Source organism: Sinocyclocheilus rhinocerous, unplaced genomic scaffold, assembly GCF_001515625.1.
Source record: "Sinocyclocheilus rhinocerous isolate Xijiao unplaced genomic scaffold, SAMN03320098_v1.1 scaffold1154, whole genome shotgun sequence".
Lineage (NCBI taxonomy): Eukaryota > Metazoa > Chordata > Actinopteri > Cypriniformes > Cyprinidae > Sinocyclocheilus > Sinocyclocheilus rhinocerous.
In genome coordinates this window covers 647,018-660,866 of record NW_015627356.1, presented here as the reverse complement: position 1 = coordinate 660,866, position 13,849 = coordinate 647,018, and the positions used below count along the sequence as shown (strand labels likewise).

Genomic DNA, 13,849 nt, shown 5'->3' with positions numbered 1-13,849 from the left:
AATGTCTAGGTCACACTTCAAAACAAAAAAAAAAAAAAAGTTAGTTAGTTAGTATTTTCATTGTAAGTTTTCATGATAATAAAGTATTATACAATTAAGTATTTCCCCTGTAGACATTAATTACATTTATTATAAGACATTATCATTTGTTACTTATTACAGTACCAAGAAAATAATTATATACACAGGAAATATATTATTTTTTTAAATCTTAATTATATTTATTATTGTATTATTATTTTTTTTATAATTTTATTTCTATTATTAAAAGTATTGTGAAGAAGAGTGATGTGTTTAAAGGTTTACAAAAAGCAATGCCTTACACTAAATAAATAAAATAAAATAAATATAGCCCTCTATTCACTTATATACTGTGTTAATGAGCATGGCTCATCTTGTTATCAGCTCAAACTGAAACGGCAACTTGGAAAGTACAAATCAGGATTGATATATATGAGTGTCACAGCAAAGGGGGTGAATACTTAGGACCATGTGATATTTCAGTTTTTCTTTTTTAATAAATCTGCAAAAATGTCAACAATTCTGTGTTTTTCTGTCAATATGGGGTGCTGTGTGTACATTAATGAGGAAAAAAAATTAACTTAAATGATTTTAGCAAATGGCTGCAATATAACAATACACTAAATAAATAAGGGGGTCTGAATACTTTCCGTACCCACTGTATATACTGTGTTAATGAGCATGGCTCATCTTGTTATCAGCTCAAACTGAAACGGCAACTTGGAAAGTACAAATCAGGATTGATGTGGGGAGCAGCAGTACATCACTTAGCACACAGCTAACATGAATCATACACTCCACTTCTGTTTGAAATCGTTCAATATAACTCAGCTCAGAGTCCAAATGACTGATCACCTCACATTTGTTCTCATGTCTCCACAGGAGCAGCAAGTTGATGATCATCGCACCTTAGCGGGAATATCAGCAAACAACAGCAGAGAAGGGGATGAAGTTTCGATTTGGGCTCAGGATCTCTTTGATCCTGACCATACTGGCTCTGACTCTGTACGGAGGCGGTGTTGAAGGACAAAGGGCAGGTGAGGTCACATACTAGCCTAAATATAATGTTTCCATGACCCCTAACCACATCTCTGTTTAACATTAGCTTGGTGGTTCTAATTTTGACTTTCACTGAGTCTGTTGTAATGTTTGCAGACTGAGGTTTTGAACCTGACATACTAGTAGCCTTGAGTTCTCTGCAAAATTCAGCCCATGTATTATCCAACCTGACTATGGCGGAAACACAAACCTCATAAATCTGTGGCTAAACTGTATACAGACAGTCTGTAAAATTTCATGTCCTTTGTCCCAGGTTGCAAGAACGTCCACTATGATCTGGTATTCATCTTGGACACCTCTTCCAGTGTGGGCAAGGAAAACTTCGAGAAGATCCGGCAGTGGGTGGCAAATCTGGTGGAATCTTTTGATGTAGGTGCGGAGAAGACGCGTGTGGCTGTGGTTCGCTACAGCGACCGTCCAACCACCGAATTCAACCTGGGCAGGTACAAAACCCTCGAGGAGGTCAAGCGTGCTGCTGGGAACATCCGCTACCTGGGTGGGAACACCAAAACTGGAGATGCCATCAGCTTCACCACCAAAAACATCTTTACAGAGAGGGCAGGGGCGAGGCCTGCCGCTAAGGGCATACAGAAAGTGGCGATTTTGCTAACGGATGGCAGGAGTCAGGATTTTGTTTTGGAGCCATCGATTGCTGCAGCGGCTGCTGGAATCAGGTTGTTCGCTGTAGGGATTGGGGAAGCTCTGAGAGAGGAGCTGGAGGAGATTGCAGCGGAACCCAAAAGTGCTCATGCGTTCCATGTGACGGACTTTGATGCCATTGACAAGATCAGGGGCAGGTTGAGGAGGAGACTCTGTGAAAGTGAGTATTGATGAGTTTGACTTTGCACCATGTACACTCTTAAAAGAAAACAAAGGTTCCAAAAAGGGTATTTTGTAGCAATGCTATAGAACAGGGATGTCCAGACCTGTTCCTGGAGGGCCACTGACCTGCATAGTTAAACTCCAGCCCTAATTAAACACACCTGAACCAGCTAATCAAAGTCTTCAGACTCACTAGCAACGTCCAGGCAAGTGTGTTAGAGCTGGTTGAAGCTAAGCTCTGCAGGACGTTGGCTCTCCAGGACCAGGATTGGACACCCCTGCCATAGAACAAGCTTGAAAATTCTGGTCCTGGAGACCCAGTTTAGCTCCAACCTTGATCAAACTCACCTACCTATAGATTTCTTGTAATCCTGAAGACTTTGATTAGCTTGTTCAGGTGTGTTTTATTATGGCTGGAGCTAAGCTCTACAGGAAAGTGGGCCAAAGTTGCCCATCCTGCCTTGGAAGAACTATTTTGGGTTCCCCAAAGAACCTTTCAGTGAACATTTCTTAAAAGAACCATTTTTTTAGTGTGAAGAACATTTTGATAATCTAAAGAACCTTTTTCCACTACAAAGAACCTTTTGCATAGTGGAAAGGTTGTTGATCAGGGGAGTCTAAACCTGTTGCTGGAGGGCCACTGACCTGGGGTGCGTTTCCCAAAAGCATCGTTAGCCAACTATGGTCGCAAGTTCCGTCTTTACCAACATAGTTCAACGATTTGGCGTCTCCCGAAACCATAGTTCAAACGAACATTCGCAAACAGCGCCGCAAACTTACGTGGTAGAAAACTACAGCTCCCGACCTGTGGTTAAAAAGCATAGTTTCTTGTTAGTAAGACATATGGACTTAAATAAATTATGCTTTTGGGCACAATAAGCAAGCTAACATGCAGTACAATCTATATCTTCCATTCAATTTAAATAAATATATTTTAATCGATAAATTTGAGCACGTCCTCAATAAGCGCCGTTTTTGAAGAGTGCTCAGATATAAGAGGAAATGAATCAAACATCAAATAAAGCAAAATGACAGGGAACAAAACATAGTAAATTAGTCATCAGGTGCCATGTTCAATACAGCAGCATCTCATAAATCTCGAATCAATTAATTAGCAGAAGTTATTACTCCACCACATGCATGTGACGTCATTAAAAATGGCCCTAAATTGTTGAACTAATGTGGTTCAAACGATGGATATGTGACCGTGTTCGGGAAACAGTTGTGACTGGCTAGTTAGTTTCTACAACAATGCATCGTACTGTGGTGGTTAATCAGTGAGTGACGTTGTTGTATGGGAAACGCACCCCTGGGAGTTTAGCTCCAACCCTAATTAAACACACCTTAACCAGCTAATCAAGGTCTTCAGACTTACTAGAAACTTCCAGGCAAGTGTGTTGGAGCTAAACTCTGCAAGACATTGGCTCTCCAGGAGCAGATCTAGACACCCCTGTTCTTGACTGAACTGTAGATGCCAATAAAGAACCTTTAGAAATGGCTTTCTTTACACAGTCAGATATAGGTGGGAGTTGACTTAACATGTAATAGGCTTGACAGTTAACTTAAAACATCACAGTCATTTAATCTGCTTTTGTTGGCACACATTCCTATTCACAAGAAGGTCTGTTCTGTGCCATACAAGACTTGTTGGACAGGAAGTGGAAGCTCTTTGGCCCGGACATTTTTGTGGTTTCTTGCCTCGGTGAGCTTTGAGTAGAGGTGTGTAGTAAGTACAAGAGACAGAAAAACTCCAAGCTCAAGTGCTTTTCCAGATCACATCTGGTACGCAGGCAAAGATAACCTAAAAGTGCATGTGGGATAGTCTTTGGAGGCCATTACAAACAACAAGCTTGCATTAAAACTATGAATATAGATTAAAAAATAAATAAACCTGAACTGTTGAGGTATGTGGCCTGGACTGACCGTCCAAATGCAAATTATTTCTACGCATAGTATGTTTTAGTGATGATGGATGCTTAGCACACCAGAATTGGCATTCTTCACTAACATTAGTGAAAACGGGAGAGCGACAACACCTGGAGCTGTTTGAAGTGGAAATCTGAGTAGCACTAGAGCTATCTAGAACTCTTGTGTAGCAAGAGCAAAGCAATAATAAAACATGACACATACTGTGGTGAAGCAGTCTTTTGTTAAAGGCACACTCTTTAAACAATCATTGGTATTTGAAGAGGTTGTAACACAAGCTTTTTTCAATGCCTAATTTAAGTCAGACAGCCTTGTGGGAAGATAGGGAACCACTTGGACTTGGCAGGGAGATGGAGAGATAAAAAGAGAAAGAGATAAACTGATTAATTGTAAACCCAAACCTTGAACCTGCCCCGATTCCAAGGTCCTCCTCTGAATGACTAACCACATACATGACTCAGAGAGCAGGAAAATCAACTCAAAGATCTCACTGCCAGCTATAGACTTTGTTGTCCTATCAGGAATTATCCTTTAAGCATTTAGAAAGGCTGGAACTGCATATTAAGTCCAGTTCTGTGATAACCAAGATCGTCTGGCACTAGCGTTGGCGTCTAAGAATACTGGTGGCTAGAAAACATGGTATCTCCAAGGTCCAAGTTATTTTTGCCCTGAAAATTACAGTCCTAATGTTTCAAGTGGAACTGGGCTTTACCATACTGTTTTTACTTTTTAACTTTGGCTTTTAATTTGTTTTATGTAAAAAATATCAAAAGCATTACCTATTTTAAGAGCACAATTAGTATTATTTCAATTTATGAAATGTGATTACCTATAATGTGATTATCCATGTTTCTGGGCAAATAAAAAATATAAGAAAATGAGATTTCCTATTTTAACATGAGATGGAATCAATTTTCATATTATTATTATTATTATTATTATTGGCTTTTTTGCATTGTGGCATATATGATTCAAATTAATTTTATTTTTATCCATTTAAATTGTAAATTTTTGTACACATTTTTAATTTTTAAAATAAACAAATATGTAAACAAACAAACAAACAAACAAACAGATAAACAGTGTTTGACCAGGATGTGTTACTGTAATGAGAAAATATAATGAAAATAATGCTATAATGCAAAAATTTGCATAATATTCCTTATAGTTCTTTGATAGTCAAGGAACCGCACTGGGCCATTTTTAGCATACTTGAAATAAATGAAAAGTGCAAAGCGTGTTTGACAGGGTAGTTTCATCATTTAGTGTATCTGGGCTTTGGTTCAGGTCGGTGGTCCACCCATGACCACAGCATGCCAGATCAGTAATCAGTGGTGGGACGCTGCTAAACAGAACAGCAGTGCACAGTAATAGTGTAGGGTGTGCTAATTTCCTCATGTTTGCTTTTGCATCTGTTGTCCCGGTTTCCTAAATCTGGTTTTGATTAACTTAATGGGTATTTCAAACAGGAGCGAAAACATTTGATCAAGCCCCTCCCTTTCTTGTGTCTCTGATGATTGCACACACTTGCCTGGAGGATTCAGATATGCTATCCGCAAAGATTAATCTTTTGGGTTGGACACAATAATAGGATTGTCTCTGTATGCCTAGTGGATCCAAGAAAATTTGGATCTGAGTTGTTTCAGTAGCTGATACTGGCATTCTGAATGGTTTTAAATGTTGCTATGTGGTTGCTAGGGTGTTTTGGTTTCTTACTGGCTGTTTGAGTACTTTAAAGTCGTTTAGCAAAATAAGGGTTAGGCGTAAAAGAGCACATAGTTATTGTGTTGGGGCCCCATACCTGAATTTGCTGCTGAAATCCGCCTTTTTTGCGGAATTTCATACCCGCTTACCAAACTTATTAGCATGGGAAAGAAACAGAAGCTGTTCGCATTTTTAGAATCTGTGTGCCATCAGAATGGGTTGGAACTGATATTTCAAGGTAAAAAACAAAACAAAAAAAACAACAGTTGCTTTAAAATATATTCAAATAATATTACAATTAATCACAACGAGTCAGATCTTTCCAATGAATCAGTTGATACAGCCATTCTAAATAATTCATTTATAAATCATTTGCAAGTTCAACTCACTGACTCAATGTGCACAATTAACTAACTAGAAATTTGATTGTACAACTAACTTCAATGGCCACTAGTTTAGTTTTCTGGCATGACTAAGAACTGCTAGTAGTTAGCAATTTACTTTTTGTGTTTTAGAAAGGTTAAGGGAACAACATAACCTGTTTGCAGTAATACAGAAAGAATTACAGAAAGTAAGGAGTGTGCCTTCAACAAAAGACTGCTTCACCACTGTATGTGTCATGTTTTATTATTGCTTTGACCACACAAGAGTTCTAGATAGCTCTAGTGCTACTCAGATGTCCACTTCAAACTAAAGAGCTCCTCAAGTTTCTCAGCATATTAGAATGATTTCTGAAGGATTGTGTGACACTGAAGAATGAAGTAATGGCTGTTGAAAATTACAATTTAAAGCAAATGTATGTAGATTTGTGTATGTTTGCGACTTTGGAGCCCCCTACAGTTAAGTTAGTGGAATTCACTGTCGTAAATCACTATCGTAATCACCAGGGGCGGACTTTACCAATAAGCGAGGAATTCGAAGCGAAGTTGAGGCCTCTTAAACGCTACAAAGCGCTTTTTATAGGAGCGATTAAAGAAAATTACAGGGTCTGATCATACACGATTGTCAGGGACGCGATCAGCCGCTGTGGTTTGGGCGTCTGCCTTATTTGTGTTCTGGAGAGCGTCAAATTTTCACAGAGTTTTTGTCAAGTGCTGAGTTTTGCAAGCTCGCGAATATTCTTATTATAAAAACGTGTAGATACGATGTAAATAAGAGATTGTCGGAATGTCGTGCAGATCGCGATGAACTCAAGTGAATGCAAGAATTTTTTTTATAATGTCTTCTTTTGTGATCCGAAAAAAATAAGCCTAATATGGCTTTAGAACAGCATCAGGTTGACTAATTATTTATTTATGTTGTGAAGAGGTGAATAAACTATAAACTATGAGAGAGTGAGCAAGCAAAATAAGGGTTAGGCGTAAAAGAGCACATAGTTATTGTGTTGGGGCCCCATACCTGAATTTGCTGCTGCCGTACAGCAATCCGCCTTTTTTGCAGAATTTCATACCCGCTTACCAAACTTATTAGCATGGGAAAGAAACAGAAGCTGTTCGCATTTTTAGAATCTGTGTACCATCAGAATGAGTTGGAACTGATATTTCAAGGTAAAAAACAAAACAAAAAAAACAACAGTTGCTTTAAAATATATTCAAATAATATTACAATTAATCACAATATTACTGTTTTTATTGCATTTTTGATTAAATAAATATGCCTCTGTGAACATAAAGAGACTTATTTCAAAAGTATTAAAAAAATCTAAATTATTCCAAACTTTTGGTATTGTAAATAGCTGAAAACGATACGTGGATGTCCGCTGTACTGGTAACATAACTTGGCTCGCGTAACTGATACATCACAAATATAAACAGCCAGGTGCTCTTTTCTCCAACCTTAATTTATCCCAGGGTGGGCGGCTGAGCTCTTTATGTTTTGGCGGTCAGGAGGGTGATGTTTGGATCGGGCAGGAACTCGCTCAGGGCAGGGGTGTGGGTGTTTGGGAGAGTCACGCTGAGGACACGGTATCGGACAGAGATGTAATTGTGTCGAGTGACCCAGCCTCTGTAAAGTGGAATTCGAAGCGAAGTTGAGGCCTCTTAAACGCTACAAAGCGCTTTTTATAGGAGCGATTAAAGAAAATTACAGGGTCTGATCATACACGATTGTCAGGGACGCGATCAGCCGCTGTGGTTTGGGCGTCTGCCTGCTTCATGCCAAGAGTGTGTGCATGTGTGTGGGAGAGAGAGAGAGTGAAAGAGGATGGACTATTGAAATGGGAACCTTGGAATAATTACTGTGATGTCATTTACACACCATTTACTTTAAATTTGAATGTTCCAAAAAAATCCCCTTCACTTATTAAACTTTCAGGTTGGACTGAGTTAATGTAGGTGAAGCCAAAGTTAGTTTATGATTTTACACCAGGAATCCTAAAACCAAAGTTTGCCATTTGGTGCCATTATACTTGTTCGTTTGTCATCAAGCACAAGCAGGACACTGATCAGAATAGTTCAGTCAAAAATAAAAATTCTTGTTTATTGTTTATTAATTTTATTTTTATTGTTTATTAATTTTATTTTATATACAGTATGTATTTTATTTTTATTTATGTGGAAGAGCAACATAGATTGTTTATTTATTTGTTTTTGTTTAAATATCATAAAGCATGCAACTTAATGATAATTTTATAGCTATTTTATGCTTTCTTGCATATATGGTTATCTAAAAATTCTTCAAAGCATCTACTTTTGCGTTTCACAGAAAAATAACAGCATACGGCACAAGAGTGAGTGAATGACCACAGAGTTTTTGTTTCTGTGTAAACTATGTTCCTCTAAAGATAACAGCTATGGTGCTTGTATGCGTGATTCAGTTCTGGCACACAACATTTGTCAATCACATCACCTGTACATCATTTCCTATGCCCTCTTTTCAATTAAAAGTGACAAACAAAAGCAATAAGTACTCATCCAAAAGTATCTAGGCTAATATTAGCATCCATCCTTAGCACTAGCAAGTTCTTTTCTACAAATAGCACATTCTCATCACGGATGCCATAGTAAAGCAAGTCTGCTGGTGTTGCGTTTCTTCCTGTCATCACTGCTATCACTAGCTATGCATCACCATTTGAAATCTGCCTGTTTTTACGTCCTAAATTATCACCACTGTGACGTCAGCATTGCAGCACTCCACCAAACTCTATAGGCTCACTGAACCAACCCGTAACTTTCCCCATGTCTGTGTGCCAACGTCCCAGAGTCGTAAGTTATGCCACCACGTCTTCACTGGAGGGCTTGGAAAGGACCCTCTAACAGTCTGTCTTCAAGCACAGAGAGGAAGATGGATAATATTACAGTGTCAGTCACTCTCAACTGTTCATTTCCTTCAGCTGCCAGTAAAATCACACCTCTTCAAAGTGGGGAATGTTTACTGCTCAGAATATAATTATTGTTGACTCATATGAGACAGTTCCTGACATATAGATATAATATGATATCTTAAATGTGTGTTGATATTATTCCTTTAATAATAAAGGGATACTTAGCCCAAAAATGGAAATTCTGACGTCATTTACTCAAGTGAGCACAAAAGAAGATATTTTGAAGAATGTTGGTAACCAAACAGTTGACGGTAGCCATTGACTTCCATAGTATTTTTTCCCATACTATGGAAATCAATGGCTACCATCAACTGTTTAGTTACCAACATTCTTCAAAATATCTTCTTCTGTGTTCACCAGAACAAAATAAACTCATTCAGGTTTGAAACAACTTGAGGGTGAGTAGTAAGTGATGACATCATTTAAATTTTTGGTTGAACTGTCCTTTCCCTGTTGAAAAAAACAGCATATGCTGGTTAGGTATGTTTTGAAGCATGGCTGCTGGTTTGAGCTGGTTTAAGCTGGTCATGTGCTGGTCCTAAGCTGGTCCTGAGTAGGAGCTAGTTGCTTAGGACCAGCTTAGGACCAGCACATGACCAGCTTAAACCAGCTCATGACCAACTAAGGACCAGCTTAAACCAGCTCAAACCAGCTCAAACCAGCAGCCATGCTTCAAAACATACCTAACCAGCATATGCTGTTTTTTTCAACAGGGTTCAGTGTCGATAGTAAGTCAAATAATTTGGCTTTGTAAAAATATGACAAGGAATGTTTGAGTTCCTATTAAGATTGGTGTCTTTTGCAGGTTTAAAAAAAATTATATCTCGATTTAAACTAGCTGATGTCTGCCAACAACATATTGAGACATTACAGCAACTGTATGCACACTTGTTGATTTTGATGGCTTCCATTGTCCTCATTTGTAAGTCGCTTTGGATAAAAGTGTCTGCTAAATGACTAAATGTAAATGTAAATGTATGTAGTTATATGTATTTTTGCGATTTTGGCGCACCTTACAGTTAAGTGAGTGCATTTCCCTGTCATAAATATATCACTGTCGTTATTACCGAAGCCACTAGAAGGCAAGCCTGCAACCTTCAGCCAAAAAAGCATAACGGCTAACGCTTCCGCTTTGCCAAAACCAGCATATGCTGGTTAGGTATGTTTTGAAGCATGGCTGCTGGTTTGAGCTGGTCCTTAGCTGGTCATGAGCTTGTTTAAGTTGGTCCTAAGTAACTAGCTCCTACTCAGGACCAGTTTAGGACCAGCACATGACCAGATTAAACCAGCTAAGGACTAGCTTAAACCAGCTCAAACCAGCAGCCATGCTTCTAAACATACCTAACCAGCATATGCTGGTTTTTATACGTGGGAAAGGAGATCAGAGTCAGTTTTTTTTTTTATGTATGTCAATGGAGGAGAGGCTTCACTACGCTGAATAAACAGCATTTTAGAGGAAACAGCTTATAATTTAATGAATCGACAGCCTATTGGGTAATCTTCAACATGTTTTACACTAAACAATACTTTTGGATTTAATTATTTTTAGAGTTTACACTGAAAAAAAATGACGTTTTATAAGAGAAGTCACTCACTTTTTGCGACAGAAGGGATTCAGCTTACGGCACTTCTCATGCATTCCTATGGTATCCGTAAACGGCGATTGAGTGTGGCACAACTCTGACTGAAATTCAATGACGTCAAGGCTATAATGTGATTGGTTATTAAGGCACACGTGATCCAAGTTGACCGTTACACTTTCTCCAATAGTAAGTAATACAGACCCTCTCATCTTCCAATAGTAAGACAATCTCTATTATTACAGCGCATAGCTGTATACGTGCGTTTGTTGCTGCCGGAAACCAATCCGCCCTTTTCTCGGAATTTCGTACCCGCTCAACAATCTTACATAATCCCAGAACAGACGTTTTCTAACAAGCCATTCGCTTTATTAGAATTCAGTGTATGATCAAAATGATTTTTAAACTGATATTTGAAGGTAATAAACATACAGTTGCTTTCAAGAAAATTCAAATGTGAAAAAGAAGTGCCTTTTTTTCACAACGCTATCTAAATCCATTTGCCTAATTATGCCAATAGTCTTAACATAAAACGTTTAAATGTTACATATTTGTGAGTGAAAAGGTTTGTCACTGCCAAAATACCATGGCAGATTGCCTGGGCACCTGGAGCCAGTACAATAAAATGTCAACAAAAAATTTAATTTCACTGTATGAATTAATGATGAGGTCTGCTTCCATAAAAGCAGATGTTTAGAAATTTCAGGAGACCAGATACTGTTAATAAAGCACAGATTGCAATAACTCCAAATGTATCATAACTACTAGTTAACTTAAATAGGACTAAAATATTACTTATCTAACTGTAGAAATAAATTGCTATCCATAATCCAAACACCTGTGATGTGCTGTGCAGTTCATAAAAACTGAGGTGTGCGTTCAATATTATGTCCACCCATAATGTTCTGTGTCTCTCCACAGATGTCCTGTGTCCAAACATGAAAGTCCAGGCAGGCCGGTTCAGGCCGAACAGCACGAGTGCTGGACTGACGGAGGTCCCAGGTAATGTTTTCTCTTCTCCATATTCTTCCCATAATGTTTTGGTGTTAAAGTGTAACAAAAGCCCCTTCGGTGTCATATCAATGCACTGTTTGCATCTTAGGAAATGGTCACATGGTGTCATGAATAGTTATAAGACAGCGACTTCTCATAGCAAAAAACAATGTAGTTTCAATAATAATTTGAGCTTACTTTGGTTCGGCACTAAATCCATTTGTTGTAAATTGGCTTTTTATATTAAACATAATGGAGGATACAGTAATATTGTCTACACCTCAAGTTGTAGTGATTCATGATTCAACACTATATATCAGTGTTTCTGTGTTTCGCCTTCAGATGTGAGAAAACCAAACTATTTCTTTTTCTCAAGGTTACACAGTTACATGAAAATCATCCCTAGTGTATTTTATTTCAATTAGAGGTAAAAAAATGCACTGTATAATGATTCTGACATAGGGACTTCCAATCTTGCACTTCAGGGTTTTTTGTAGGCTTTTTTGTGTGGATGCAAGTATTAATACCACAAACCATAAAGCCTAGTTTCTATGTGTAAAGTACTCTTGGATAAAAAATAAAGCTTTCTTTTCCCAGAAGGTTGCGCTTTAAAACATGAAACATTGCAGCGAGACAGCGAGGTTTCGAAATAAGAGATCTTTTGCCCTCCTCTGTTCTAAGAAATGTGGAGTTCTTTAGTGATTACACAGATCTGGAGGATGTTGTGTTTGGGTCTTCAGGGGTTTCTGAGTTCCTCTGCGAGACACCCACTCAAATTCATCAAACTAAGTAAAAAAACAGACCGAAACAGAGAGAGAGCGCTTACCTGTGTAAGTAAATGACTATACAATCTGGAGCTATAGGGGTATGTAGACAATGCTCAAGTGTACCATTTCTCGTAAATCTGATGAGTTTTGGTCTTGTTTTAATTGCTCAAATCTATCTTGAAAAATTCTCAGAAAAGTTGTAACCCTGGAAAATGGAGGTGACTTAAGATTTGTGCTTTGAAAAATACAGAGAGTTCTTTCTTCTTTTTATATTTTTTATATTACTTTAAAAAAAAAGAAAAAAGAGGAGAGTTTCTGAAATGTGACCCGTTTAACTCTAATTATACTACTGATAATGAGGAAAAGTGCTGTCTTTGGTATTGAGATGGAGTCTGAACATCTGAACATCTTTTGTGCATCACTGCACTTTCTTTTTCGTTTCTGTCATCTTAGGCCTTGTAAGTTTGACATTTGTGCTTAGATGTGTTTGGATGTGGTTCTTTTGGATTGCACTGACTAGACTATATCTCTCCTCTTTTGGTGGCTGTAAGTGTTAATTATGGCATATTGCTCCTGTAATCTGCGATATTTAAGTGAACAACACAGGCTAAATCTTCAGGGAAATTCCAGGTTCACATAAGATGTCACAATTGCTGAAGCTGCCAACATCTGCATGCTGTTTCTGAAGTTTGGAACATCACTCTTAACCAATGCAAGGCCAAAATGGCCATAAAAAGTTGCTGACTCAAGATTGCATCTTGACAACACGAAACTAGCATTTGTAATGCAATTTGACGCCATTGTTTCCTTATAAGAAATAAGGTGAATGTGCATTAACTCAGTTATATGGTTCATATAATTTAACACAGAGTTTTACTAAAGTTTTCAACACATTATTGATAAAACTATGTGTGGTCCTTCAGATATTACCTTTTCAACATTACATTGAAATTTGGAAGATGCTTCATCGAAAGTTTGAGGTATATGCCTACTGAGAGTCGAACCAAAGTCCCTTTCTTAGAAAAGTCTGTTCACTCGGAGGCTATATTTGCAATGTATTCAGGCAGCTATTTTGAGCATTCAAGACCAAGTCTTATATACTGTACTTGAATAGGGGACCGAGTGAGAATGGAAGGCATTATTATTGTAATATTATGTGCTTTGAACTGTAATGTTTCACTTTAAATTGCCTACCCTACAGGCCTGTTCACACCAAGAATGATAACTATAAAGATAACGATAGTTCTAAAAATCATTCTCCACACCATAACGATAAAGGCACAGAGAAACGATATCGACCTTTTGAGGGGCATGTGCTGACAAAGACAGACAGATGTAAAGGGTGACCAATATCATTGATTTATTGAAGGAAAAAAAAACACCATCACAAAAAAAGGGCGCTTCGGAGTGTAAGGGCAAAAAGGGCATGTGCTCTGCACAGGTTGAGCCCTACCTGTGCACGTGCCTGCGTTGGAATCACTTTCAGAATTTTTTTTCCAGCTAATGAACGATAAAAGCATTGACACCCAATCAGTAGTCTCAGCCTCAGACATAACGCCCACGGACCGTTGGCTGAACGTCTGATGCATACGGCGCACAAAATTGGAAACACTTCGGGAGTTTCGAAGTCGTCATCGGATTGGTTGAATTATACA

At 38.2% G+C, this 13,849-nt stretch overlaps 1 protein-coding gene across 1 annotated transcript in view; it reads left to right on the top strand.

Annotated features, from left to right (window-relative positions):
- The first annotated feature begins 710 nt into the window (after positions 1–710).
- The window catches only part of col22a1 (collagen, type XXII, alpha 1), a 54,601-nt gene continuing 41,462 nt past the window's right edge, over positions 711–13,849 (top strand). Inside the window, exons 1-3 of the mRNA XM_016537049.1 lie at positions 711–1,058; positions 1,334–1,900; positions 11,356–11,436. Of these exons, the coding sequence (XP_016392535.1) occupies positions 968–1,058; positions 1,334–1,900; positions 11,356–11,436 (739 nt within the window). The 5' untranslated portion in view covers positions 711–967. The remainder of the gene's footprint in view (positions 1,059–1,333; positions 1,901–11,355; positions 11,437–13,849) is intronic.